The 27,805-nt window shown below is 34.7% G+C and overlaps 1 protein-coding gene across 1 annotated transcript in view; it reads right to left on the bottom strand.

Moving 5' to 3' along the window:
* The window catches only part of DPY19L1 (dpy-19 like C-mannosyltransferase 1), a 106,596-nt gene that overhangs the window by 42,215 nt on the left and 36,576 nt on the right, over window positions 1-27,805 (bottom strand). The window contains exons 7-10 of the mRNA XM_069462573.1: window positions 23,515-23,572; window positions 7,376-7,467; window positions 3,145-3,244; window positions 980-1,057 (exon numbers count right to left, since the gene is read on the bottom strand). Coding sequence (XP_069318674.1) covers window positions 980-1,057; window positions 3,145-3,244; window positions 7,376-7,467; window positions 23,515-23,572 — 328 coding nt within the window. The remainder of the gene's footprint in view (window positions 1-979; window positions 1,058-3,144; window positions 3,245-7,375; window positions 7,468-23,514; window positions 23,573-27,805) is intronic.

Raw genomic sequence — 27,805 nt, 5'->3', positions numbered from 1 at the left:
TAGTGGTTATCTCTTGGAGCAGGAAGGGGATGAGCTCAGGGCACACAGGACTTCAAAGTAATGATAAAGTTCTATTTTTCATTTGGATGGTAGGCTCGTGGCTGTTTATTTTATAACTGTATTCATAATTTCCCTATACATTATAAATGTCCCCTTATAGGTATCACTTATTAGAGAATAAAAAGTAATAATGGCATATTATAATAACAGAAAAAGAAAACATCAAAATTATAAAAATTAATGACAGAGACAAGTGTTTTTAAAGGATAAACATTCACCAACATCAACAAACCAGCCTTAAGGCCTTTGCTCTAACTGTTCCTAGAATATTCTTTTCTTTGATATCTACTTGGCCAACTTCCTCTTCTCCTTCTAATCTTTGCTCCACTCCCCCTTCTCAATAAGACCTGCCCTGACCGCCTCATCTGATACCTTTGTCCCACCCACTGGTTTTGGCGCTCCTGATCTGCCTTACCCTGACTGTTCTTTTCTTTCTTCTATAATCCTTATTATCTTCCAATATACTACATCATTTACCCATTTACTATCTTCTTTACTTATCCTCTGTCTTCCTTCCTTCCCCCACTCTATTAGAAAGTAAGCAACATGAATGCTGTGGTCTCCATAGTTCTAGTCACTGGTATGTCCCACGTGCTGCATAGCTGGAGCTCAGTGGATGGACATTCCATTGCATTTTAACTCCTGCCTCCTGGATAATATACCAGTCCATGTTCCTCTTTCAGGAATTCTTTCTTTTACCCATAATGCATAAGTTGGGTAAAACTGCAATCAGACAATATGACCCAAATTAAAATATTTAATTTTCTGGGTGGCTTATTCTATTGATTATATCACAGTGTTTGGATGACACTCATTTTTGTTATGAAATCATGTTACAACTAGTTTTAACCATGAACAAATTAAATATTAATCAGGAGTTTAAGGACAAATGAAATAGAAAACAATAAAATAACCATACCATGTGTATATAAATGATCTTCCGTAATTTACATATATCAATGTACCCCACAACATATACTGCAAATAATGATGCAATCTGAAATTTAAAAAGAAATTAAGTTAAAAATCATACATGAAATTGATAACTATAAGAATGAAGAAAGATAATGTTTACTGTTGTATCAAATTGATTTGTATTTATACAGAAAGTGAGTTCTTTAGTTTTCCTTTTATCTGCCAATTTATTCTTGAATATGGTCAATATGTTAATAGAAAAAATATTGGTTGATTTTTTTCCTCCTATACACAGATCTCTCATCCATGTGGATTGTCTACTTTGTGGATTATCCAAAACAATACTCATTTTAATCAGGCTGATGCTACTGTCAACATGAACAATTGAAAAGTGCCTTGTCCAATAAAAAAATATGAAAATGTGATTATAACATGACAACTAATACATAATTGAGAAGGTACATTAAACTCAAAAATAATTATGCAATGCATGTGTGCATAAAAATACATTAATTTCTGCTTGTTAGTCACTCTTTACAAGTATCTCCATTAGTGTTCTCTTTCATTAATACGATATTCAAGCATTAATTACAATCAAATTTATCAAATTTCAAATTAGAAGGAGTACTTTCACTGCAAAGATATTTTTAGTTTTCCACTTTAAAGAAAATTAAATGTTATATGTCAAGAATTCTAAGAATACTGGAATTATTTAGATGAATTAATTGGTTAAATGATGGCAGAGTACCTCTTACATAGAGGTATTATGTCAGACAATACCTCTCCACCCTTCTTCATGAAGAAAGCAATTTAAATTCTATGCCTCTTCTACTATACAAACATAGCATAAACAAACTGCAAAACAGCTGAATACTTAAATATATAACTTAAGTTCCATTCATCAAGTTTTTATCTCCAAGCAATTTTCGACCAATTTTCCCATTAGTAAGATAAACAACAAGGCTTCCCTTTATTCAGAGTAATACATGGGGAACACTGCATTGCTTAAGGGTGATTGATATGACACAGTAACTGCGGGGAAATATTTGCTGTTATTCAACATAAACCCCACAGAGAGTCATAGTACCTCCCCTACCCACCTAAAAAGCAGGCCATCTCCACTAACTGGAATCAATGGAATCCCTTTCCACCCCAAGGGCTAAGCAATACACAGCAAACTTATGAGTTAGAATCTTAAAGAGAGAATCTCAGCGACAATTTAAACCAGAAACTGATTTAAAATGTCATCAAACTAAACTAGATAAAGGAGTCTAAAAGATAAGATCAAAGGAAGAAATAAGTTTATATAAAGCCCATTTTTTAAAAATAATGATAAAAATAGCTAACTTCATTAAAATCTCACTAAGTACCGGGTACTATGTTAAGAGTCTTACATATATTACCTCAACTAATCTTAAACACATCCCAATAAAGTAGATTCTTTTATTTTCTATATTTCAGAAATGAGCATTTTCTCCAAGTCAAGAAGCTAGTGAATAAAATTAAGACTCAAATGCAGGTCTAACTTAATCTCCCAAGCAAGACATTTCAAAGAATATTAAAAAAAAACTCTTCAATTGCTTTATACAAATATGGTCAGCATAGTTTTTAAAAAAACAGGAGGGGGAAAAATGACCACACAATTTACTCACTTTCTCAACAAGCTACCTTCCTTTATGTACTCCCATTTGAAGGGAGGCAAGAGTACATGGAAAGATGATAGGTAAATTGCAGACTGGTAGGGGGAGTTATATAAAACATGAACTGGTTAGCTATTGATCCTGTAATCCTATGTGTACTTATTCTTCATGTAAGAATATTCATGAAAGACACATTTTACTGAAGAGAAATACTACAGTCTATTTATGAGAAAGACTTAAAGTTATAGCACAAGTTGCTTTTCAAGCACGCTAACAAATGCTGAAAAACAAAGATAGCATTCTTACAGATTTGAGTTCATTATTGCAGTCTGTTAGTAAGAAAATAATTAACACTCATTAATAAGTAAATTTTTCTTATTTCCCTACCCTGAGCTTTCATTAAAAACATGAACTAGAAAATATTTTAGCACTTAGAATCGTATAACATCTCAGATATAATTTTATGCAAGTGAGTTTGCATAATCAAACATGTTAAGTTTAAATCAGTTTAAAAATATAATCAACTCACCTGAGTAAGAAGTACAAACTGAGCAAACTGCCACGGAAGCATGAAAAATACATTGGAAATGCAGAGTGCAATCAAGCTTCCTCTATAAAGTTTTGTAGCCCTTGAAAAGATAAAATAAATATCAGCAAGTTTACCACAAAATAGTCTAGCATGGTTCCAAACTGTTACACATTAGAATCTCTAAGCATGGTCTGGTTATAACCTAAATATAAAATGAACCAATGGGTTAGAAATTATACCTCCTGATACTCAGTTACAACAATTTTCTGTGAAAAGCAAATACCCATTATTACTGCAAAAACACAGAGCCTGTCAAAGAGGAGGGTGGCTGGGTCAGTATCAATTGAATTTTTTTTCAAATTATATTTTATGAATTTAAAATTTTTTAAATAATGTATGCTGATTCAATAGATTCATTAGTTGGAAAGGCAGATACGTCTATGAAAACATGATAGAAAGTAGCATATTCTAAGTGCCAAGTATTAATATTACGGGGACAAGTACTGCAAGAATGCAGAAGGGCTGAGCAGCTGAAAGAGATTTTGTGAGGATGTGAGATACACACTGGGTCTTGCACAGGTAGGACACTGAAAAATGAAGAGGAGGCAAAGTATGGGGGCCATTCTGGAGTCACCTTCAGAGGCTTCACTTTGGTACTGACTTATAATTTAGGAGATTTTACAAGGTTGAGGTGACTTCATCTTTTCTTCTAAATCTGTGAGCCAATGCAAAGCTCCCAAACATGCCTAACGTCTTCACAAAAGTAGAGTGTGCATGTCAATACCTTGAGGGAACAGAGTACAGAATTCCTGGTTGGATAAACCAACAGGGGCACTGAGCACCCACCACGAAATTCCCTTGCTCACTTCCTCAAGTAGCCCCTCCCCAGAGGACACCCTTTTCTGCTACTCTAGTCCAACAAGGGGATTTCTAAACTCCAGGTAACCTATTAATGAGTTGTGAAAACAATTTACTAGATAAAAACCCAGCATTTTTTAATGGAGAGAAGTAGACTGAAATAGAATATACATGACTGCATCTTTCTTAATAAGAGTTCTATTCTGTGAAATTTTTGTTTCAGTTGCGTGCACACATGTATGCATACACTGGGACACAATGTAAAATTTCTTATTTCTTACAGATTACAGCCAAAAAGTTTGAAAGCCTCTGTCTAAAATAAAGCATTTCTCATGGCTTTTGAACACTAAAGATGATTTTCATTTTATGGGTAACAGGAGACACTAAAGATTTCTAAGAATTTAATATTAATCTGTTGGGTACAGAACACAATGGGAGGAGACAGGAACAAACAGAAAACAAAGAAATTCCAACTGGTGATCAACATAGCACTGACCCAAGGTAACAGAAATGGAAACATAAATACTGCCAAGAAAAATCAAGAAAAAGCTAAGACTGTGCTGGGATTAGGTAATTTATATAAAACTGAACTTCGAAAAATACTTAAAATTCAAAACTGGACAAAACCAATTTTTAAAAATAAAATATACCGCTAACTTTACATATAAATAATTCCTGGCATTCAGGATTTGTTCTTTTTCCAGTTTTACAGCCATATTCTCACCTCTGCAGCCTGCATCAACACTGCTCAGCTGCTTCTTGGCTCACCTAAGCCATTCACCCACCTCCTCCCTCTCATATCATGAGATATCAACTACAGGTGGAACCAAGAATACAGGAAATGGCTACTCTTACAAAGGAGACAGATATCAGTAACACGAATGAAATATGAGAATAAGTGGAGGAGCAATAGTGAAGAGGCTGTCATCCTTCAGAACAAAGGCAAGAAGTTTGCCACAACTCTAGAAAGGAGGATATGGTTTCCCTGCTAAAAAGACTGCAGCTTCCAAGAAAGCAGCTGTCACCCCACACAAAATGAAAGCAGCCACCATACTTCCAAATAACCAGTCACATCAGCCACCAGAGCACAGCCACACCAGGCAAGAAGGGACCTGTGACAACCAAGAAATGAAAACAGGAAAGCTGTCCCAGTCAGAAGTGATGAGGTGCCAACGAAGATGGTGAGAAAGATCAACATGACAGAGAATATGGCAGCAGCTGCTCTCACTTCAGATGGGCAGAATATGAGAGGGAAAATGTCAACCAGAATATAAACAGAGAGCATGAAGAAGACTCTGAAGAAAGGGAAGTCCCCTAAAACTTTTCAGCAAAACCAAAGTAAACACAGAATGAGGAGGTGGGTGAGGCTGAAAATGACACTGATTATGAATGAGGCTGAAGAAAACATAAAGAGCTTTCCACAGAGGCACCTGGAGACAAACCCGGAAGAACCCAAAAGAAGACAGCCCCCGAAGGCAGGAAACAGCAACTGGAGCAGCTCCACAGTGGTGGGTGGTGGGCAGAACGACGGCCTCCAGAGTTGTCTGTGCCCTAATCCCTGCAACCTGTGAATATGTCATGCTGTGTGGCAAAGGGGAACTAAGGCTGCAGATGGAATTTAGATCACCAATCACCTGGCTTTAAGGTAGGGACAGTATCCTGGATTATCCAGGTGGGCCCAATATAATTACAAAGGTCCTTATAAGTGGAAGAGGGGCAGAAGGGAAGGTTGTAGTGAACTGATGAAAAAGGACTCAATCTGCCATTGCTGGCACTGAAGATGGAAGAAGGGGCCAGGAGCCAAGAAAAGCAGGCGGCCTCTAGAAGCTGGAAAAGGCAAGAAAACTGATTCTCCCCCAGAGCCTCTAGTAAGAGTGCAGCCCTGCCAACACCTTGACTTCAGGACCTCAGACCTACAGAACGGTAAGGTAACAAACCTCAGTTTGTGGTGACTGGTTATCACAGCAGTAGGAAACTAACACAGCCTTCTACAGTATGAAGGGGTTCAATGAAGCGGTGATCAGCACCTGGAACAGCACTGCCCACAGCTACCCAGGTCAGATCAGATGAGTGAGTGTGAGAACCAGAGGTCCGCCTTCAGTGGATTTAAGACAGGAGCAAAGGTAGAAGAAAAGTAGGAATTGAGACTGATGGGCAGTCCACTGTCTGCACTATACTGAAGGAAAAAGCCAATATCAAGAATGTGGATGTGGAAAAACAGAATCTACAGTGGTCAATCATAGACTCTCTTACAGTACAACGCTTCTTCCAGAGATGTTCGTGAAGGGAATGCCTCTTAAAGTGCCCCAGAACCAGCAAGGCAGAGTTAAAGGTTATGAATTCATAGAGGTTCACCTTATTTGAAGGTGCTAAAGATGCTTTAAACTCCTAAAAAAGAGGAGTTTCGGGGACAGCAATAAGGTTGGAGTTGTACGAACTTTAAAAAGCTAATGCAAAAACCACCACCCATCCCACGTTCTGTAAAAGGTCTGTTTAAAGACACTACTGCATAGGAAACTGAAAGCTATAATGGCTCTAGGCCTGCTGAGATAATCAGAGAGAGAAATGGATCACTCCAAGGGTTTGGCATAAGAGACTTCAATAAGATTCTTTCGAATCTGGCAGATCACTGAAGGGAGTTCTTAGTCTGAGTCATCTTCAGATTTTTATCATGCTTTGTTCTATACTTCCACAGGCCCCATTTTGTTTTATTTTTACCCCCTGGAGCAAGGCAGCATCTGTCTAAACTTAGAATTTGTCAACAGAAAAAGGAGAGACTTGTTCTCAGCCCTACTCTCTTTGGTGCTTGAATCTCTGTTAGGTCTCTAGCTGGAGGCCAGATGAACGTGCAAAAGCCTAATCTAATCTTGAATTTCTAGCAGGAATTCTCCTAGTATATCGTTGGTCTACTGAGGTGGTTTCTTTCTGTCCCTATTATCTGATTCTCAGGATGCTAAACAAATGTAGGAAGAATTACATGTGTTAATACATCTGATTACAATGATTCTTTCCTCAGAAGGACTAATATCTAACAGGATACGCTCTAGCAAAAGCAGCCTTTCCCTTCTTTCTGTCCATTTTTAGGAGGCTATAGTGGTAGCAGAAGACTTGAGAAAGTGGAAATGACAGAAGAAGTGAAATCAGACCACTGTGGACCACTAAGAAAAAGGAAGAGGACCAGAAGGCAGATGGAGGAAATGTTTGGGGTACTATATTTTTATGCTCATCTTTATTAATTCAACCTAACAATAGGATCATATTAGTTAATTATTTTATTTTGTTGACTTTTTTATTGTAAAAGCTTAAGAAATTCTAATTTAAGTTATTTAATGCAAAAACAAAGAAAAAATATCTAAAGTCCGGTCAAAGTTACCTGAGAATATGAGTCACAAGCAACATCTGAAGTACAAGGAATGGATACGAGAAGCTTTCACGGAGAGGTGGTGTCCACATCACACGGGTACACTGGAAAAAAAAATTCAGAGTGTAGTATACTTGCTAAATTTGCAAAGTAAGGCATATGATGTGAAAGTTGCTATTTATAAATGCAGAGAAAAGTCCTTTTCACAAATAATTTAAACAGTGTGTTGTGAAACAAGCTACTGGGCTTTCCATAAACAGCAAAATTCGTAAGTGAGAAACATTACTGAGAGAGACAAACATGGCTTAAGATCATGTGAAGCATTAATATTGTAAATTGTCCACAAGAAAGTACTGAAACAATGCAACTATATCCCAAAAGGAAAGTGGGGAAAGTTTCAGCAAGAAAATGTTCTGCCAAAATTAAAAATGTTTCATTTGAATTGATTATTTAAATTATCTAAAATTTGTCTTTACCATGAATTTCCTCAAAACTATACATAATCAATACCTCAAAACTCTTTGTAGTTACCAATTTTAGCATTCTCATTCACAATGCTGCTAGAAAGGAATGTTGCGTTTTTGTTTTTACTTCTTTACCCAAGCTACCCCGGCTTGCTGAATATTTAAAAGGAGAGGGAATCAAATTAAGTAACAAAAGTCCTAAAATAAAAATAGTCAAGTACCAACCTATTTGCTAAGCTCACTTTGGACATTCTTAAACAATGTACTATCCCCGGTTTTGGAACTCAATCATTTTTCTGCACATATATATATACTAAATATATTAACTCCATCTTTCCATTTAAAGAAAACTGCATAGGATTAAATGCAAGCAATCTAATTATACTACCACTACTAAGTAAGTCACACTTACTTAGTCACACTAAAAGAAATCACTGTGTCTTTCAAGTCAAGCAGAGCTACTTAAAACACTATATAGAATTAAAAAACCATGTCAGAAATAAGTATTTCTTTTATTTTAGCTCTACTCAGACTACTGGATATTTCTACTACTGCTATAGAAAGTCTGAGCCAATTTGCTCCTCTTTTCTCCCAAAGCTCACCAGCCTCTATGAAATTAACATACTTATCTACTTTTGAATCAACTACATGTACAAGAGAATTCTGAAAAGATTGAAAAAGTCTTTTAATAATGTATATTTGCTGTTACTGGAATGTAATTTTTAAAAACTGTTCATTTATGAGATTAACTAGAGACCTCAGTATGATTCATAGTAAGATATACAGGCACACCATTTCATTCCCTTTCCTTCACTTCACCGTGCTTTGCAGATACTATGTCTTTCAAAAATTGAAGGTTTGTGGCTATCCTGCATCAAGCAAGTTTATCAGTGCTATTTTTCCAACAGAATGGGCTTACTTCATGTCTCTGTGTCCTATATTAGGAATTCTTGCAATTTTGAAATGGTTTCATTATTGTTATATCTGTTATGGTGATCTGTGATTAGTGATCTTTGCTATTATTATTATAATTGTTTTGGGATGCCATGAAATGTGCCCATCACAGATGACGGAACTTAATAAATGTGTGCATTCTTACTGCTCCACGGACTGGCTACTCTCCATAATTGCCCCTCTCCTTAGGCCTCCCTATTCCCTGAGACGTAATAATAAAATTAGGCCAATTAATAACCCTACAATTGGCCTCTATTCCATTGGAAAGAAAAGTTATACATCTCTCATTTTAAATAAAAAGTTAGAAATCATTAAGCTTAGTAAGGAAGACATGTCAAAAGCTGAGATAGGCAGAAAGCTAGACTTCTTGTGCCAAACAATTAGCCAAGTGGTGAATGCAAAGGAAAAGTTCAAAGAAATTAAAAGTGCTACTCCAGTGAACCTATGAATGATGAGAAAGTGAAACAGCCTTATTGCTGATATGAGGAAAGTTTTATTTATCTGGATAGAAGATCAAATCAGCCACAACATTCCCTTAAGTCAAAGCCTTATCCAGAGCAAGGCCCTAACGCTCTTCAATTCTATGAAGGCTGAGAGAGGTGAGGAAGCTGCAGAAGAAAAGTTCAATGTTTTCTCTTTAACTCTAATTTTTAATGTAAAATAAAAATCTACTAGTTGTCTACATAGTTTGACAGTTTAAAATGTCAATGGTTTCTAAAGGCATTATCTTGAAATTCAAGAATTAAAGAAGGAAATATACATGTAAACTGCTTCAAAAAGGGTTATAAAATTATATGCTGCACCCTAAGCATAAAAAATCAATTTATTGTGAAAATGAATTCAATGAAAATCTTACATTGGATAAACTGCCAACATCTAGTATATACTTTTTGTTTCTAGAGACAGGAGTCTCTAGTATATAATTTTTAGCACACATTCCGTAGCACTGAGTAATACTGCAACATAATACTGCCTAGATGTTGATGACGAGAGGCTTCTAATTTATTTTCTGCTTAGTAAAGGCTAAATGTTTTAATCATTTACTCAAGAATCAAAAATGAAAAAGTCTCAATAGACAGCTTCATTTTCCAATTTCTATTTTCAAATAATTTACTTACGTATTAGAGATACAATCTAACTGATTTCTCTTCATAATTTCAAAATGAATAGTAGTATAACTGACTAGTGAGTTATATGTTGTGGTTATTAGTATCAAATAGATCATGTTTAAGGCTTATTTCAAAAGTCTTGAATAGAGTTCATATTTGCTGGATTAATCATAACTTGGTACAATGTTTAGGTTTAATATATTAGCTGCCAGGTAAGTTGTATTTAACTCATGCTAGTTTTGAGCCTGGGGCCTGCAGCTGGTTCATGGAAATCTTACTTGTTGATGTTCTTATTGTTACAATATTGACAATTTGGTTGCATGTAATTCACACATAGAAAACAATAAAAAATAACAAATTTTTCATTAAATTAGAAAGGATTGTTTTGTTTTCAAGGTTTTCGTTCTATTTTTGTAATAAAACACCATGGCCCTAAGGAAATTTTTTTTTTTTCTAGTGTGGCAATCAATATGCTAAAACAAATTACCCCACTTCTGACGGTGCTGTGCTATACTAGCTATAATATTGCTTTATATGGCTTAATATTAGCTATAATAATGCTTTAAACACTATACTTAAGAGAGCTTCCATAAAAGATTTCTGGTCACTAGGAAGGTTTGGCTATTCCTCCTCTTCAGAGAATGGTATAGGTATAAGGATACTGTTATCTGCATGATAACCATAATAATGCTAGGTGTAAGAGGCATGGCTTGAACTCCTCCTCTTTGATATTATTTAGAAAAGTCCCATAGTTTAGGAAGCCTTAGCTTGGCATAGGCTTTGTGCAGCTGATGGAACTGCACCTTCATTATAAGTAAGCCTGGTCACTTTCTTGGAGTTTTGGTCTAATTTCTACACCATATATAGGTTGAGTATCCCTTATCCCAAATGCTTGGGATAAGAGGTGTTTTGGATTTCAGATTTTTCTTGCATTTTGGAATATGTGCATTATACTTACTGGTTTAGCATCCCTAATATGAAAATCCAAAATCTGAAATGTCCCAGTGAGCATTTCCTTTGAGCATCATGTTGGTACTCAAAAAGTTTAGGATTTTGGAGCATTGTGAATTTCAGATTTTCAGCTTAAGGATGCTCAACCTGTACTGAGAAGTTGCTCAATTAACCAGTTACATATTTCAATTTGAATTTATAATACAATTTTGGCTCACACAATGTTTAATGTGGCAGTGAGATGTAACTGCTATTATTAAACTTTACTATCTTTATACGGAATTTCTGCTTGTTCTATAAAAGGAAACATTCATCTTTTTGTCTCTAAACAACCAGGATATCAGTATATTTTATCCTAAGTTTACACAGAATCTCTGTGAAAGCAGCCAACTTCATTGGAAAGGCAATGAAGTACCTCTTTATGCCTCCATTCATGGTTGTAATGACTTGAACGTCTTTACTCATTCAAACTAGAAAGTATATCTGGCAAAATGTTATCAATATCACCTAGTTATCAACATAAGTAGAATTCTGACTACAACATGAAAGCATTAGTCAAGACATAAAGGCAATATAAATAAAAACAAACAAAATTGCACTATCAAAATGATAACTTAGAGAAACAAAAATAATTCCAGTTGCTTTTTAACTGTTTAACTTTTGATCTCTGACTGTACCCCCTTAGTAGAATATATCCTTAGGAGAAAAATAACTGTGAAGAAATCTGGAACCTTACTTAGTAAGGTTTGTTACTGGTAATGACATTAGTGTAGTAATTCTGAAACTATTTTGTATGTATTATAGAATAAAGCAAAGAAGTAAACACATTTACTTGTGGGAAAATAGGAGGTACAAACAAATATGGAGTAGGGGAAGGCAGAGAAGAGACCTATGACACTGGATTAGAATTGGAGGAATCAGTATGAAATAATGATTTTTAAAAAATATACTTGCTACCCCTTGTCAGAAAAAAGGGCTAAAAGCAATTATATGAAACTGGCAATGAGCACAGATTGTGTTTTCTTAATATAATTTTCCACTAATAGGATCCAAGATTCCTTGGAAAACAGCTGATTTTATATTTGCGGACAAAAAAGTACAAGGGGGTCCTGGAGTACCTTTTTGTGTCAGAAAGAAAGTATTCAGAGACGAATGGGACATATCAAAAGAGCACAGACTAGTACCAAAAAACATAAAATACCTAGGGATTACTCTAACAAAAGATGTACAAAACACAAAACATTGCTCAAAGAAATTAAAGGAGACCAATATAAATTTATATTTATGGATTAGAAGATTTAGTCTATTCAGCAAGTCAATTCTCCCTAAATTGATCTAGAGTTTCAAGGCAATCACAATTAAAATCCCAGCAGGTTGCGTATGTGTTGGGGGAGGGAAGAGTAGTGACAAGCTGCTTCTATCAATACAATTTATATGGAAATACAAAGGACCTGGAATAACTATGGCAATAATGAAGAAGAACTATGCTGGAGATTTTCACTACCAGATATCACACTTATAAAGCTGCAATATTTAAGACAATATGATACTGACTTAAAGATAAACAGACAAATGGAACAGAATTGAAAGTCTGGAAACAAACACAGAAGAAATACACAGTCCCCTTATTTGTGACACAAGCACCACTACAATTTAGTGTCTTCTCAACAAATGGTACCAAGTTAATTGGACACCCAAGTTGGGGGAGGGAGAGGGGTGAATCTTGAACCTATTTCATAGTATACACAAGGTTCTAGATAGATCAAAGACCAAAATAGGAAAGCTCTACCAATCAAGCTTCTACAAGAAAACAAGAGAAAATCTTTATGTCGTAGGCAAAGATTTTTTAATCAGACACAAGGAATAAACATAAAAGACTGATAAATTGAACTTCAAACTTAAGAACGTCTGTTCATCAAAAAAAAAAAAAAAAAAAACCAAACAGGAAGAATGAAAAAACAGGCCATATGCTGTGAGAAGGTATTTGCAGAACATATATCCTACAAAAAAGTTCCCATATACCAATAAAAGAAATAACCCAAGTTTTTAAAAAATGGGTTGACTTAAATAAGCACTTCATAAAAGAGAATACCTAAATCAGATAAGTAATATAAAAAGGTGCTCAACATCATTACTCATCAGGAAAATATGCAAACTAAAATCATAATAAGATACTGTTTCACTGATCATAATGACTATAATTAAGAGCACTGCCAGTACTGACTGGGGTGTGGAAGAAACCAGAATTCTCGTACATTGCCAATGGGAGTGAAAACTTGTACAAGCACTTCGGAAAACAATGTGCATAAATATCATAGACATGTTGAGAGAAAGAAGTTAGACATTAGAAAGTATGATTCCTCCAAACAGATAAAACTAATCAAAAGTGATAGAGATCAGAAGAGTACTTACTTATTTGGGGGATGACAAGGGATATAGATTGGATAGGGACAGAGGAGAGTCTGCCTGAGGGCTGGAATTAGTCTATATTTTGATCTAGATCACGGCTACATGATTGTATACATAATCATGTATACTATATATACATGTATACATGGCTACATAATTGTATCCATTGAGCTGTATAGTTAAAATATGTAAATTTTAATATACGAAAATGATATATCATTAAAAATATGAGGGAGCTACTACTGGCCAAATTTGTGATTGTTTGAATATCAAGATGAATTATAACAGCAATTTATTATAAAACATTGAATAACAAAAGAATCCATGCATACATAGTAACAATAAAAGAAAATGGCATTAAGGAGGATTTATCTTTATAAAACACCAATTATTAAATATAAATAAAATGACAGAATTAGAAAATTACCATTTGTAATGGCCAATGCAATAACTAATTCAGGTAAGGATCAACAATGGATGCTATAATCAGTTGGTAAAATGTTATAGGGGAAGAGGATATTCATGGTGTCTCAAAGTATCATCCCATAGGTCACTTATTAATGTAGAAGAAAAAAGAACATCTTTATAACAGAGAATTTGACAGCCACCACCTTAACCATGTGATCAACTTAGTAAATTCAGCAATGGGATGAACTGATCTTACATGCCTCCAGATATAATGAAAAGAAAAGGACACATCAGTTGTGTCATATTCACAAAAATGTCTAAGCTGAATCTATTCATGAGGAAACAATCAGACAAATTCAAATTGTGGGTCCTCTACAAAATAATGAGCCTAGATTCCCAAAAATATTAATGTCATGGAAAAGAAAAAACAGAGAAATTGTCCTAGATAAACTCTTCAAGATAAAATGACAAGTAAATGCAATGTGAGATCCATGATCAGACTCCAAAACAAAAAGCATAATTTACTGGGGTAACTATGGAAATTAGAATATGGACTGTATTATTTTATTATTTAACTATCAGTGTTAAATTTTTGAGTATGACAACAGTATAGGGATCATGTAGGAGAACGTCCTTGATTTTAGGAAACAAATACTGAAATATTTAGGGGTAAGATGTCAGCATGTCTGCAATTTATTTTCAAATGGATCAGAAAAATGTCTGTGTATGTAGGTGTGTGTATAAGAGAGAGAGAAAGTAAATGTGGCAAAACATTAAAACTGGTAAAGGAAAGTGAATCTAGAATGTTTCTGTAGGTTTTAATTTATTCAAAACAAAAAGCTAGAGGAAAAAGGTCAGAAACATGCACTTTTATTGTATTTCCTTTTTAAAAGTTTTATTTTTTTTAAATTTCAAAATATTAAGGGGGTACAAATGTTTTTGTTGCATGGACAGCTTTTGTAACGCTTGAGTTAGGGCTACAAGTGTGCCTATCACCCGAATGGTGTTCACTGCACACATTAGGTAGGTTTGCCTTTTTAGTACAAGATTTACAGTGGACTAGCTGTAGCCCAAATAAACACATTAATATAAAACAACTGCTGACTCTAACTTCACACCTGGGAACAACTGCCTAATTTCAGTAAGGACAAAGAGAGTCTTTTTCTGGGACCCAAAAACCTACTTCTAACAACATAAACTGGAATCTGAAATAGCCAAACAAGAAAATGAATATTTTTGCATGACAGCCACCCCTTCCCCAACTTGGGGGACACACACACACACACACACACACACACGGATCTAGGGGAGTAAGGAGCAGTGGGACAAGAGTCAGAAAGCAGAGAGATCACAATCTCATACACTGCTTATATTCCAGACCCTTGCTTGCTGGAGTTGAATCTTGAGATGGACTAACACTAACTAAAAAGTGGAAAACTATGCCCCTCCCAGTTCAAATACTGCTAAGGTCAAAGGGATCATGCCCTGAGATGAGCACCTGGAAAGCTGGAGATTAAGCCAAAAAGAAAAGAGATCTCCTTAATTCATTTGAAACTGGAAGTAAACTAACTACAGCCCTGCCCACTTAGCAGAATTCATGGTAGGATCCAAATTCTCAGCCCCCCACCCTAGGTGCCTGACACAGGAAAAGATGTTTATTCCCTGTCTAGGAAAATAAAATCAAAGATGATTATCTAGTTCAGTCTTTATCATTCGTTAATATAAAATATCTTGTATTAAAAAAAGAGCTCTGAGATATGCAAAATAGCAGAAAAATATGACCTGAAATCAAGAGGAAAAAACAGCCAATAGAATTGAATCCACAGACAATGTAGATATAGGCATTAGAAGACAAAGACTTTAAGGTAAATATAATAATTAGGTTTAAAACTTATAGAAAAATATGGATAAAGTGTATGGACAGATGATAAATTTCAACAGAGAAATGAAATCTCTAGAAAAAAAATAAAATAGAAATTCTAAGGAAGGAAGGAAGGAAAGAGGAAGGGAGGGAGGGAGGGAGGGAGGGAGAATTCACCACATGGTGAAAATAGCCGACCGAATGCATCAGAATAAAGTATCAGCGAACTCTGAGACACAGCAAGAGAAAATACCCAAAGGAGGTACAGAGAAAAAAATGGAAGACAAGGAAAAGGGAGCAGAGTATTAAAAACCTGTGGAACAACATCAAGAAAATTTAAACATACATATAATTAGAATTCCCAAAGGAGATGAGAGAATGGGGAAAACAAAATATCTAAACAGAAGATTACTGGCTAGAAATTTTCCAAAACTAATTAAAAATAAAAATCAACCCACAAAAGTGTTCAGTGATCCTCAAGCAAAGAAAATACAAAGAAAAGCACATCTAGGTTCACAACCATCAAACAAATAAAAATCAAGTATGAAAAGAAAATCTTCAAACCACCAGAGAAAAGACACATTACGTTTAGAGGAACAGCAGTTAATTACAGCTGACTTTTTATCAAACAATGGCAAGAATTATTACTGACTTCTTATCAATCAAAGCCAGAAGACAATAGAATGGCATCTTTAAAGTGTTGAAAAATAAAGCTATAAACCTACAGTTCTTATCAAGCAAAAATATACTTCAAAAAATGAAGGCAAAATAAGGACATTTTTAGACAGACAAAAACTAAGAGAATTTGCTGGCAGTAGATCTTCACCACAATGCTAAGTAAAGTTCTTAAATAAACCCAGATCTTCAGGAAGAAATGAGGAACACCACTGAAACCCAAACTGAAAAGTTCAGTTCTTAAGGATGACTAGGAGTTAACTGGGCACAGGTTAGGAGATGACAGGGACAAGGGATTGTATAAGGCATAGGAAGGAAAAGTACTGGTCCTTTTCAGGAACTAGAGGAAGAAAGACCAGTAGAGCTAGGGGGAAAAAAAAAAAAAAAAAAAAAAAAAACAGCCTGAAGAATGATGGACATAAGATACTAGATGTCCAAAAGGGGCAAAGTCACGAAGGATGTTGTAGACTAGTTTGCTACTATATTGCAGACTAGTCTTCAAATATTTCAGCAGATTCATTCCCGACTGAGATTAACACACTCTTTTTTTAGTGGACTTCTGGTGTTATTGTAAGTTTAATATAAGTTAACAAATCCATATACATACCAATCAGTAGCCTGAATTAATAATATACCTTGTATTAATATTTTCATATTATTTTCCAAATTCATGTAAAAAATAATTTAAATCGGGCAGGGCATGGTGGCCCATGCCTGTAATCCCAGCACTTTGGGAGGCCAAGGTGGGAGGATTGCTCTGAGGCCAGGAGTTCAAGACCAGCCTGAGCACCAGCAAGACCCCGTGTCTACAAAAAATAGAAAAATCAGCTGGGCATGGTAGCTTGCACCTCTAGTCCCAGATACTCAGGAGATTGAGGCAGGAGGATCACTTGAGCCCAGGAGTTTAAGGTTGCAGTGAGCTATGATGACACCACTGCACTCTAGCCCAGGCAACATAGTGAGACTCTGTTTAAAAAAAAAAAAAAAAAAATTAAATCATGTCACTCTACTGCTCATAATCCTCCAGGGGCTTTCCATCTAGTCCAAATAAGCCTTACAAAGATTACAGAATCTGTTCCTTCCCTACCCCAACTCCTATTATTAAACTGCTGGAACATACCGCCTATCACTCGCTGCTCCTCCTTACTACTACACAAATAAGCCAGTTATTCTCTCACTTTAGGCAGAAGACTGCCTCACCTTCACACGGTTGTCCATAAGGATAGGAGTCTTTGTTTTACTCAAAGACACATCCCAAGCATCAGAAAGTACATGGCATACAGCAGGCACTCAGTATATGTTGTTTTAATTGAATTGAATAAAACAGAAAAGACCTAGAATAAACGTCCTGGCCAAAACCTAACTATCACTGGAAAGAAACGAAAAAAAAGGAAAAAACAGAGGAGGTCCACAAATTGGCAAAGAAAGATCTCTGCACCTTTCCCTTGTAAAAGATAAATTATAATGTTGTCTTCTTTGAAGTCCTACTCCCTTAACCTAAGAGTTACATGTTTAGAGAGTTTAATGTTTAATTAGGAACCTAAGAATCTTCTCCCTGCAAAAACCTTCATGACACTGGTCTGCACAATAATTTCTTGGATAGGAGTCCAAAGGCACAGGCAATGAAAGCAAAACTAGATAGCATCTAAACAAACATTTCTCAAAAGAGATACCAATAGCCAACAGATATACAAAGAAATGCTATTCATCAGGGAAATGCAAATTAAAACCATAATGAGGTACCATCTCACACATATTAGAATGGATAACATCAAAAAGACAAATGATAACAATTGTTGGAGAGGATGTAGAAAAAAGGGAATCCTTGTACACCGTTGGTGGGAAATGTAAATTAGTATAGTCATTTTGGAAAACAGTATGGAGGTTTCTCAAAAAACTAAAAATAGAACTACCATATGACCCAGCAATCCCACTACTAGGTATATATCCAAAGAAACTAAAATCAGTATGCTGAAGAGATATCTGCACTTCCATGTTCATTTCAGCATTATTCACAATAGCCAAGATACAGAAGCAACTTAAGTGTCCACCAAGGGATGAATGGATTTTTTTAAAATGTGGTATATACACACAATGGAATACTATACAGTCTTGGAGCAACACGGGTAGAACTGAAGAGTATTATGTTAAGTGAAATAAGCCAGGCACAGAAAGACAAGTACTATATGATCTCACTTACATGTGGAATCTAAAAAAGTTGATCTCATAGTAACAGAGAATAGAAAGGTGGTTACCAGAGGCTGGGGGAAGAGGAGAAAAGGGGAGATGTTGATCAAGGTGTACAAAGTTCCACGTAGGGAGGAGGAATAAGTTTTAGTGATCTATTGTACTGCATGGTGACCACAGTTAATAATAATGCATTGTATATTTCAAAATTGCTAAAATTGATTTTTTAACATTCTCACCACAAAAAAATAAGTTGGTAAGATAAAAGATATGTTAATTAGCTTAACTAAATCTTTCTGCAAGGTATAGATATATTAAAACATTACATTGTAACGACACCAATTGGACATCAGACTGAGGTGGGGGGTGGGGGAGGGGATGGGGGTATGCCTACACAATGAGTGCATTGCGCACCGTTTGGGGAGTGGTAACTCTTGAAGGTGCAGACTCGGGAAAGGGGGGTGGGGAAAAAAATATGAAACTATTGTTTTTAACTTGCAAAAAAAAAAAAAAAATGGTAAAAGAAGTTAGTAAGATAAAGAATGGTATATGGGATGCATGATACATAAAAAAATTTATGGGCAAAAATAAATCCTTATCACTCAAAAAGGCAGCTCAACAAAATCCATTTTGGAATTAACAACTGAGGTATTTAATTCCCAGTTTGGCCAGCTCCCCTGTATCCTTAGCTTTACAAGGCTAAGATGGTAATTCTCTGTCCTTCATCAGGTAAGGAACCCTGAACCCACCCAAAAGGAAGGAAAACATAGAAAAAAATGTGAAGTGGATGAAACCAATAATTTTCATACTTTTGCTAGGGATAGGGATTTTTGTTTGATATTTAAAGTACGTAAAACATTTAAGAGAATCTGACATATTAGGAAATCTGACATTTAAGGCCTTGTGGTTTTTATTTAAAATATTTAAAAGAAGTTGACTAATAGCAATCTTGAGTTTTTAATTTGAAATATTTAAGGACAGTTTGATTGACTAAGTTTATATAGAGTGTTTTAAAACTAACACATACATTTGGCTTTCAGTTTGTAAGTAGTGTTTAAATGCTCAGGAAGATTTCTGTTAGATTTGTAAAGTTGCCTTACTAGAGATTTAGAGTGCTTGGGAAAATTAAGCATACTGGGGGTGATAGTTTGAAATGCCTAAAAGAATGTAATCAATCAAGTTTGAAAATAATGTAAAATGTTTAGGAGAATTTCGTCCGTCAAATGTATAAGGTAATTGATCACTATAAAGAACAAATGAATTCTTAGGTTTATGAATAAAATGATAACATTTATAAACTGAGCTTATAAGAACTCAGCTTTATGATTTAAAACTTAAAAAAAATGATAATTAAAACACAGCAACTATGAGTATTCCTTTTACATACAAAGGACTCTTAAAGATTAAAAGTCCAAATGAAGATGACATTAATTTCTCCAATCAAAAGATGAGCATCTTTCAAAATACCTTGACATATTAATATGTATTTCATGAGGAAAAAGAGTCTGTGGCTTGGGGAAAAAAAAAGAGCTCAGGAAGGAGCTACTAACTATATCCCCTCTTGGAAATTCCTGGTGTATATTATTAAAGGTTTCAAGAAGTGTTGCAATAAAAAAAATGTTTTATTTTTCTTTTCTAAAAAAAAAAAAAAAAAAATTACATTGTACTCCATAAATGTACATATTTCTAAATTAAAATAAAATAAATTAATAAAAAGAATCATCTCCCTGTTTAGTAACTTGAGCCAATCATTTAATCTTTTAGTGCTTCCATTTTTATGATATTGGGATATTATTCACTACTTATCTGTTATACAAGAATATAAGGATTAATGGGATTGCTTTCAAAGTGTTCTGAGCATTCTTTTTCAAATCTCATATAACTGGCATAACTATGTCAACAAGTAATTATCTTTTTTTTTTTTTTTTTTTTGAGACAGAGTCTCGCTTTGTTGCCCGGGCTAGAGTGAGTGCCATGGCGTCAGCCTAGCTCATAGCAACCTCAAACTCCTGAGCTTAAGCGATCCTACCGCCTCAGCCTCCTGAGTAGCTGGGACTACAGGCATGCGCCACCATGCCCGGCTAATTTTTTCTATATATATTTTAGTTGGCCAGATAATTTCTTTCTAATTTTAGTAGAGATGGGGGTCTCGCTCTTGCTCAGGCTGGTCTTGAACTCCTGACCTTGAGCGATCCACCCGCCTGGGCCTCCCAGAGTGCTAGGATTACAGGCGTGAGCCACCACGCCTGGCCTCAACAAGTAATTAGAACATGTACATTTATATTTTAGTCTCAGTTCAGTTAAAAAATATTTAAGAAACCAATATGGCTCGGAAATATGCTGTGGGTGATAAAAAATAAATAAACGTTAATTAGATATGAACCCCAAGGTAATCCTTTCATTAACTTTGAATTACTTTCTTAAAAAGTAATTTTTTCTAAAAAATAAAAAGAAATGTCCTTCTCATATATGCATATCTTTATACACGTGAACATGTTTTATGTAAAACATCAATCATGCTTTATAATAATTTTTTAATATCATGAAAAAGCTAAACAACTCTTTCACAGAAAAGAATTTCTAATAGTCAAAAATTGAAAAAAATATTGTATTTAGTTTTTTTATACTCATCTAAATGCTTTTCAATCAGCATGCTAAAAATTCTGCAACATCATTGCATGCTTCATGTATCTTATTTTACAAGAAAATAATTTAAAAGAATAAAATTGTTAGATTTCATGTTAGCAATAATTCTTAGTCATGACATAATGAACATTTAATAGAGAAGCTTGATCAATAAAAACATGCACATAATTTTTATTATGAAATGTATAACCTCAATTTATTATTATGAGTCCCTTTATTGTATTTTCACAAGTTTCAGATTTGAAAGTTTTAAATTTGTTTTAAATAATTTGATTAATTCATTCATGCTACACATTTTATAATTCTTTTGTTAAGTCAAAAATTTTTCCTTGTAAAATCATCTGAAAGAAAAGAAAACTTTAAAAGTATACCATATGCTGTTTGAGAGTCTAGTATAGAGCAAACTAAATAATAGAAACAAAAGTAAGTAATAATCCACAACTAGTTTTTGCCACATAACCCATTCATTCATGTGATTAAAGTAACTCTTTTAAGAAAGTAAGGTACCAATTAGTAACCCACTAGCAATTCTAGTGAGCAATGCTCTACAAAAGTTTGCAAAATACATAAATAGGTACTACCAGAGTAGATGTTTACCTCTCACATAAAAATTATATATTTTAGGTAACATTTTTAAAAGTCAGAAAAAAATAGAGTCTGAAAAATCTTATAACCTGAAAACCAAAATATATTTAAAATTATAATAAAAGGTTGCAACTACTTGAGTTCTTACCAATATTTTACCCAAAACTGCAGTTTGTGCTTTCAATTTTAATATACGACATTACACAAAAAGGTCATTTATCTACCCTAAAGCTACAGTTACGTATAAGTACAATTATCTACTTATCTCAATAACACTGAAATCTAATTCTAATGATATTTAGTTTACCTTTTCCTAAGAAAGTGATGTCTAAGCATGCTTTCAGCTACACCAAGTAGCTCAAAAGTATCAAAAAGACAATTCATCAACCTGAAAAATCAACTGTCTAAATTTCATTGTTAAAAATTAAGAGGACTTTGTAAGGAATGATGTTCATGCTACATGAATATCAAAATTATAAGAAAAACATAAGATCAGGAATTAAGAATTAACAACCCTACTGCATAATAAGGGTAACAGAGTAGACCTTTGTGCTTAACAAACAGTGTTCTTTCTAGTGGCCTTGGCTCCAAAATTTTGAATACTCCCTTTCCTCCAACATCTTCTTTTTAAACACAATGCTCCTTTCTTCCATTATTAAGTGGTTATTTCCCATCTCTTAGGTCATTCTCGCAGAATGTGTGTTTCAAATGTTTCATGGTCCACACTATCACAATGTACAGCATCGAGAGTCAGGAAAAGCCAAATCATTTTTTCCGAGGGTGCTCGAAATTCACACTAAACTAATTAACTGATATGCTATAGTCATTTATTAGATGCTCTAATCTACAAGGCCACTCTAGCTTTGCATTTTTGTGATTCTAAATACTAACTACATATTAGTTCAATACCATTAGTAATTCACTGATTTTTAAAAAATTCAACATTGACTCTGCATTAAGTTTGGACAGGATTACTCTCAGAGCTTTATAACTGTGCATATGAAAAGATTGCAGACACTGAGTGTATAAACACATGAAAGGATGAAGTCACTCCACACAAAGCAAGCTGACCTTTTTCTTTTTTCTCCTCTTACAAAATTTACCATGAAAGAAATCTGGACAGAGATATATTACTATAAATTCAGTTACAACTATGATTAATTTAGATGAAGAAAATCATTGTCTCTCAATTTACTTTGGAATTGAATCTAAACTAAGTTAGATAATAATAATAATGATACAAGCTAACAATTACATATCAGTTACTGTCTGCCAAACATACATCTAGGCACTTATATGTATGAATTCATTTAATCTCTACAATAATCCTACGAAATGGGTAACATCATTATGCCTATTTACAAAGAGGAAACTATGGGCCAGAGAGATTAAATGACTTTGTCAATGACAGTCAGGATTTGAACCCAGGCAGCCTGGATCCATAGTCTATGTTCTTTGCAATGCTGCTTTCCTTAGAAAGCCCTTGGACAGTTGCAAATCTATCAAATATTCTGCAAGAGACACTTATATCAAAGATTAATACATTAAAATAAGAACATACTGTGTAGGCTACTACAACAAAAAGCCTCACACAAGAAAGTTAACTGTATCTATCTATGACCAGCTTATTTCTATTATTCCTAAAATGTGAGCTTTCACAGTTTTAAAATTATCTGAAGAATTGAATCAGACCCACTACTTCTTCAAATCACTAAGAGTTATATCACATAAGAGATACAATGATCACGAAAAGATGACTTAAAATGAATGCAAGTGTTTAAATTTTGAATCAAAATAAGATCAAACATTTAAAGAATGCTACTAGAGATTAAAGATATTAAAATTTAAAAAAGAAACCTGTATTTCCAGGAGTGATTCTGAAAATATTTTTTGACTACCTACCTCTCCATGATTGAAAAAGAAGCACAACACTGTAACCAGGCCTCCTAATCGGCTGCCACTGAAAAAAAGGATACAAAAACATAACTCAAATAACAGAAATTCAGGTCAATCCTAATAAACCTTAAAATAACACAACAAGATAATCTTATAGCACTACAGCAGGTATAAGCCACACTAGAACTCTCCTATGCTTACATACATCTCCTATGCTTATGTACAAAATGTCTCCTCCAAAGTATCATTTGTCAAAATAAGTTTCAATTTTTAAAAATAATTTGTCATCCTCAAAATGTGTAGACTCAGAAAAGCACGCAAACTAAAAAGCAATAAAAATTATTACTAGTTATATTACTGTGCATCATGCAAGCTGATTTTTCTTTTTCTTCATTTTCTGTCGTACCACATATTTATTTATCCTTCAACACTTCTCAAACTATTTTCCTTGGGACACATGATATACATTAGGGAATGGGATGGAGAAGTATAGAAAAAGGCTCTATGATCATAAAGTTGGAAAACACCACACTGTCTACCTGCTTTGGAAATTCACAAAGCACTTCAGCACATTAAAGACTTAATTCAGTATTTCCTTAACCCTATCCCCAAGCTATTTTTCTGCAGAACACATTTGGGGAACACTAGTTTATAGATAAAGTTTTATCTTTCATTTGTTTTCAAAAAACTGGAATACAACATATATATCAAAGTATGACAATGAGGCTTATAACTCTAGCTAAGAAATCACAGTATAGCCTGGCAGTTCTAACAACAACTTCATTTGCTCAAGTAAGAGTGAATTATGTTCCCTACTTTCCTCCAAGTCTGGGTAGAAGAAATGAGGCTGTTTTTAGGTTTGTTCCATCGTTTCTTTCACCCTTACTCTTGAGGTCTTCTTACTCTCTTTAGTTCATGCTACTTTCTCATTATTCTACCCAAATACTTCCTTCTTTCTAACCATCTACAAGTACGTGTATAACACAGAGAGGCCAGAGAGGAAACAAAGAACCAGATGGTGTAGGTAAGGTATCACAGGCCTTGTATTTACTCTTGGGGCTGCATGAATGATGAAAAGTGGAGGAGATACAAAAGACAACAGGGATAATCCATTTTAGGAGCACACAGCCCCTCCCCACCACCTCAGAGGGAGACAGGTAAGGCTGGGATCCCAGTACAGGTGGCCCGTTTGCCTTAGCAAAGGAAGAAGAGGAAGACTGATTGCATATTTAGTGGCAAGCAGTTTGTGGCGTTTCCATTTTTCCTACAGAACAGAGGCACAGTCACTTGCTGCTAGAGAGAAAAGGTGGCAGCATTAAAGATTTGAGGAAAGAGGGGGATGTCTGAAATACCACGTGCATTTCAGAAAAGTGGTAACTTGGGAAAATACAAGGGCTGCTGAGACATCTTACGGGAGCAACGGAGATTACAGATCTCTGTTATAGGTTCACTAATTGCACGATTGCATGATTTTTCTCCACCGGTTATCAGCCTAGATGGGCACAAATGAAATATAAAGGGGCAATGAAACTGAGGACATTGGCCAGAAAGTGGCTGATGTGATGGATCCCAGAAATAAGGAGAGATTAAGGAGCCAGAGAATGGTACAGGCCCGGGAGTGGAAGCCAGGGTTCTCGACACCTTCCTCAAAAGAAAAGCAAACAGCCTAACCCAGGCTTCATCACAAGTGGTTGGACATTAGAAAGGTTAAGGCAGAGTTAAAGGTTTAAAAAATAAATAAATTTTAATATTTTGAGTACATTAGTTTACAGGATTTTTCTTGCCACCTTCCCCCAATCCTGTTTACTTAACATTTTTTCATGTGTCCATCCTCCCAAATCTTTCTTTATAACCATGCAAACATATATTTTTAATGTGATCATATTATTAACAACTCTCTGAAATTTGCTCCTTTTCTAATTAGTCTAGCATGAAGATTATTCCTAATCAATACATGTAACCTAAGGCATTATTTTTATGGATGCCAAATATTGCACAGTACAAGTGCACTGCAATTTGTTCAGCCCTTTCCCTATTATTGGACATAGAGATATTTTTAAATTTCTCGCTCTAATAAAAAAAATGTTAAGATAAACAGCCTTGTACGTGTAAATACTGGTGCTTTTATTTTGGGAAGACAGACCTAACTGCGAGACACTGAAGCCACAGAATGCAAACTATGCCAGGAAGCCCTGTACCAGTCTGAGCACTCACCACAGCATGTGGGGGGGGGGTCCATTTCTCTATCACTTTTGCAGCACCTGATGTGCTCAGACTCTTTTAAATTTTGCCCTTCAGATAGCTGAAAACTTTTTTCTCACTGCCTACTTGTATGGAACATCATTTTAGTGTTTTGACGACATGCATTTCTCTTCTGTGAATTGCCTACTCACATTCTTGCCTATTTGTCTCTTGGATTTTCTGTTTCCCTATTTAAAGGTTAGGGTTATCAAATCTTTGGCTTTCATATGTGCAACAAAGTATTTTGATATAATTTATGGTGTACTCTGCCAGAAAGAATTTTTTAAAATTTTATGTAGTTAAGTATGTTGATATTTTCCTTTACTACTTCTGCACTTCCTGTCTTGTCTCTGAGGGTCTTCCACACCTCAAAATTAGTCTACTAAAATTTCTTCCTAGTATCATGCATTGCATTTTCCACTTAGATCTTTCATCTGTACAACCCTACTTTTGTTCCCTTTGAAACAGCCAATTATGTTAATATGATTTATCAAATAAACATTCTTTTTACCACTGAAATGAAATTCAGCCTTTATCATATATTAATCTCTTACAATGCTAGAATCCATTCTATTCCATTCAATTGATTTAATTCTGTATTTTTTTGTATCACATTTTTATTACTGTAGCATTATGGTCATTTTAACATATGATAAGGAAAGTTCCCCACCCCCAACTGCTCTTATTTTTTAAGATTTTTTTAGGTAATTCTCACCAACTTATTCTACACAAATCATCTTCATCTTAACCAATCCCCCCCTTAAAAAAACACACACACACACTTGGGTTTCTGATAAGAATGACATTAAACTTACATATAATTTGGGAAGGACTGTCATTTATATGATGGCAATTCAGCCCATTCAGTTGCATAGTATGACGCTCTCTACTTATTCAATACTAACTGTATTTCTTTAAGTAAAAATTTTATGGCCAAGCAATATGATAGTCAAGTATCCAAAGTTAAAACTAGAAATACAAAGAGAACATAAAAAAAATCTGATCATCTGATCCTAGTGTAGTATTTTAACACTTTCAGAATTTGACAGGTCAAATAAGCTAAAGGAAACTATCAAGGATTTGAAGGAGATAATCGATAAGCTCAATTTTGTGAATATACATAGTATTTTGACTATATAAAAACTATACACTATTTTCTTATGTCCCTGGAGCACCCAGCTGCAAGGCACCTCATTCTCCGATGACTGTCCAAAACAACCTAAAACACAAGAAAAACGAGGGAAAAAAACCCTTTGGGAATTTAATGTAAGATTCCCTTTTAAAAATTCCCTGGAACAAAAAGGAATTTAATAACTTTAATTCTCAAAATAGCAGAGCAAATGTAGAGAAAGGACAAGAGAGCCACAAATCCAATTTCCTGACCAAATCTCAGGATAAGGTTTGCGTAAGAACTAAGTCTTACACCCTCACTCAATTGCCACATAACCTGGGGGGCTCTGAGGTTGGACGTTTTCATGAAGGCAGAACCAGAGTGACAATATTCCCCTTTCACCAAATTACCAAAACACAGGTCATGACCCAGCATCTTTCATGAATATACTCAGCTTTGCTCAATTAACCAGGGAGGCAGATTTTCTGGTTGCACTTGTGTGCACTACAAAGCTAGAAGGGGAGAATAAAATTTGCTTATCTGCAAGGAATACTCTGAGTTACAATCACTATGAAATGATGTGACGTGAAATAAATATAAAACAGTGTCCCCAGTATCTACCTTCCTTCTACCCCAACCCATAGAGACTAACACCTAAATCTTTTTATTTTCCTAAACAGAAAAAAATGCAGTGACCAGAATACTTAAAATTGTTCTAATTTTTTTCCATTATAATTGATCATTTGATATGTCAGCATTCCCCAGTGGTTAAAAAAAAAAAAAAAAAGCCTCTTCTGTAATATTACCACCAACTGTCAGAAAATACGAAAGCTCCTCTCGTTCAAATTTTAAAACACTCTAAGATAACTAAACATTTACCACATTTATTCATATATCCTATTCACCTTTTGAACCTCAATTTCCTTAGATATAAAATGAGAGCTA

This window comes from Eulemur rufifrons, chromosome 29 (genome assembly GCF_041146395.1).
Source record: "Eulemur rufifrons isolate Redbay chromosome 29, OSU_ERuf_1, whole genome shotgun sequence".
In the NCBI taxonomy this organism is placed as follows: domain Eukaryota; kingdom Metazoa; phylum Chordata; class Mammalia; order Primates; family Lemuridae; genus Eulemur; species Eulemur rufifrons.
The sequence above is the reverse complement of the archived record's forward strand: the minus strand, read 5'-3'. Positions and strand labels throughout refer to the sequence as shown.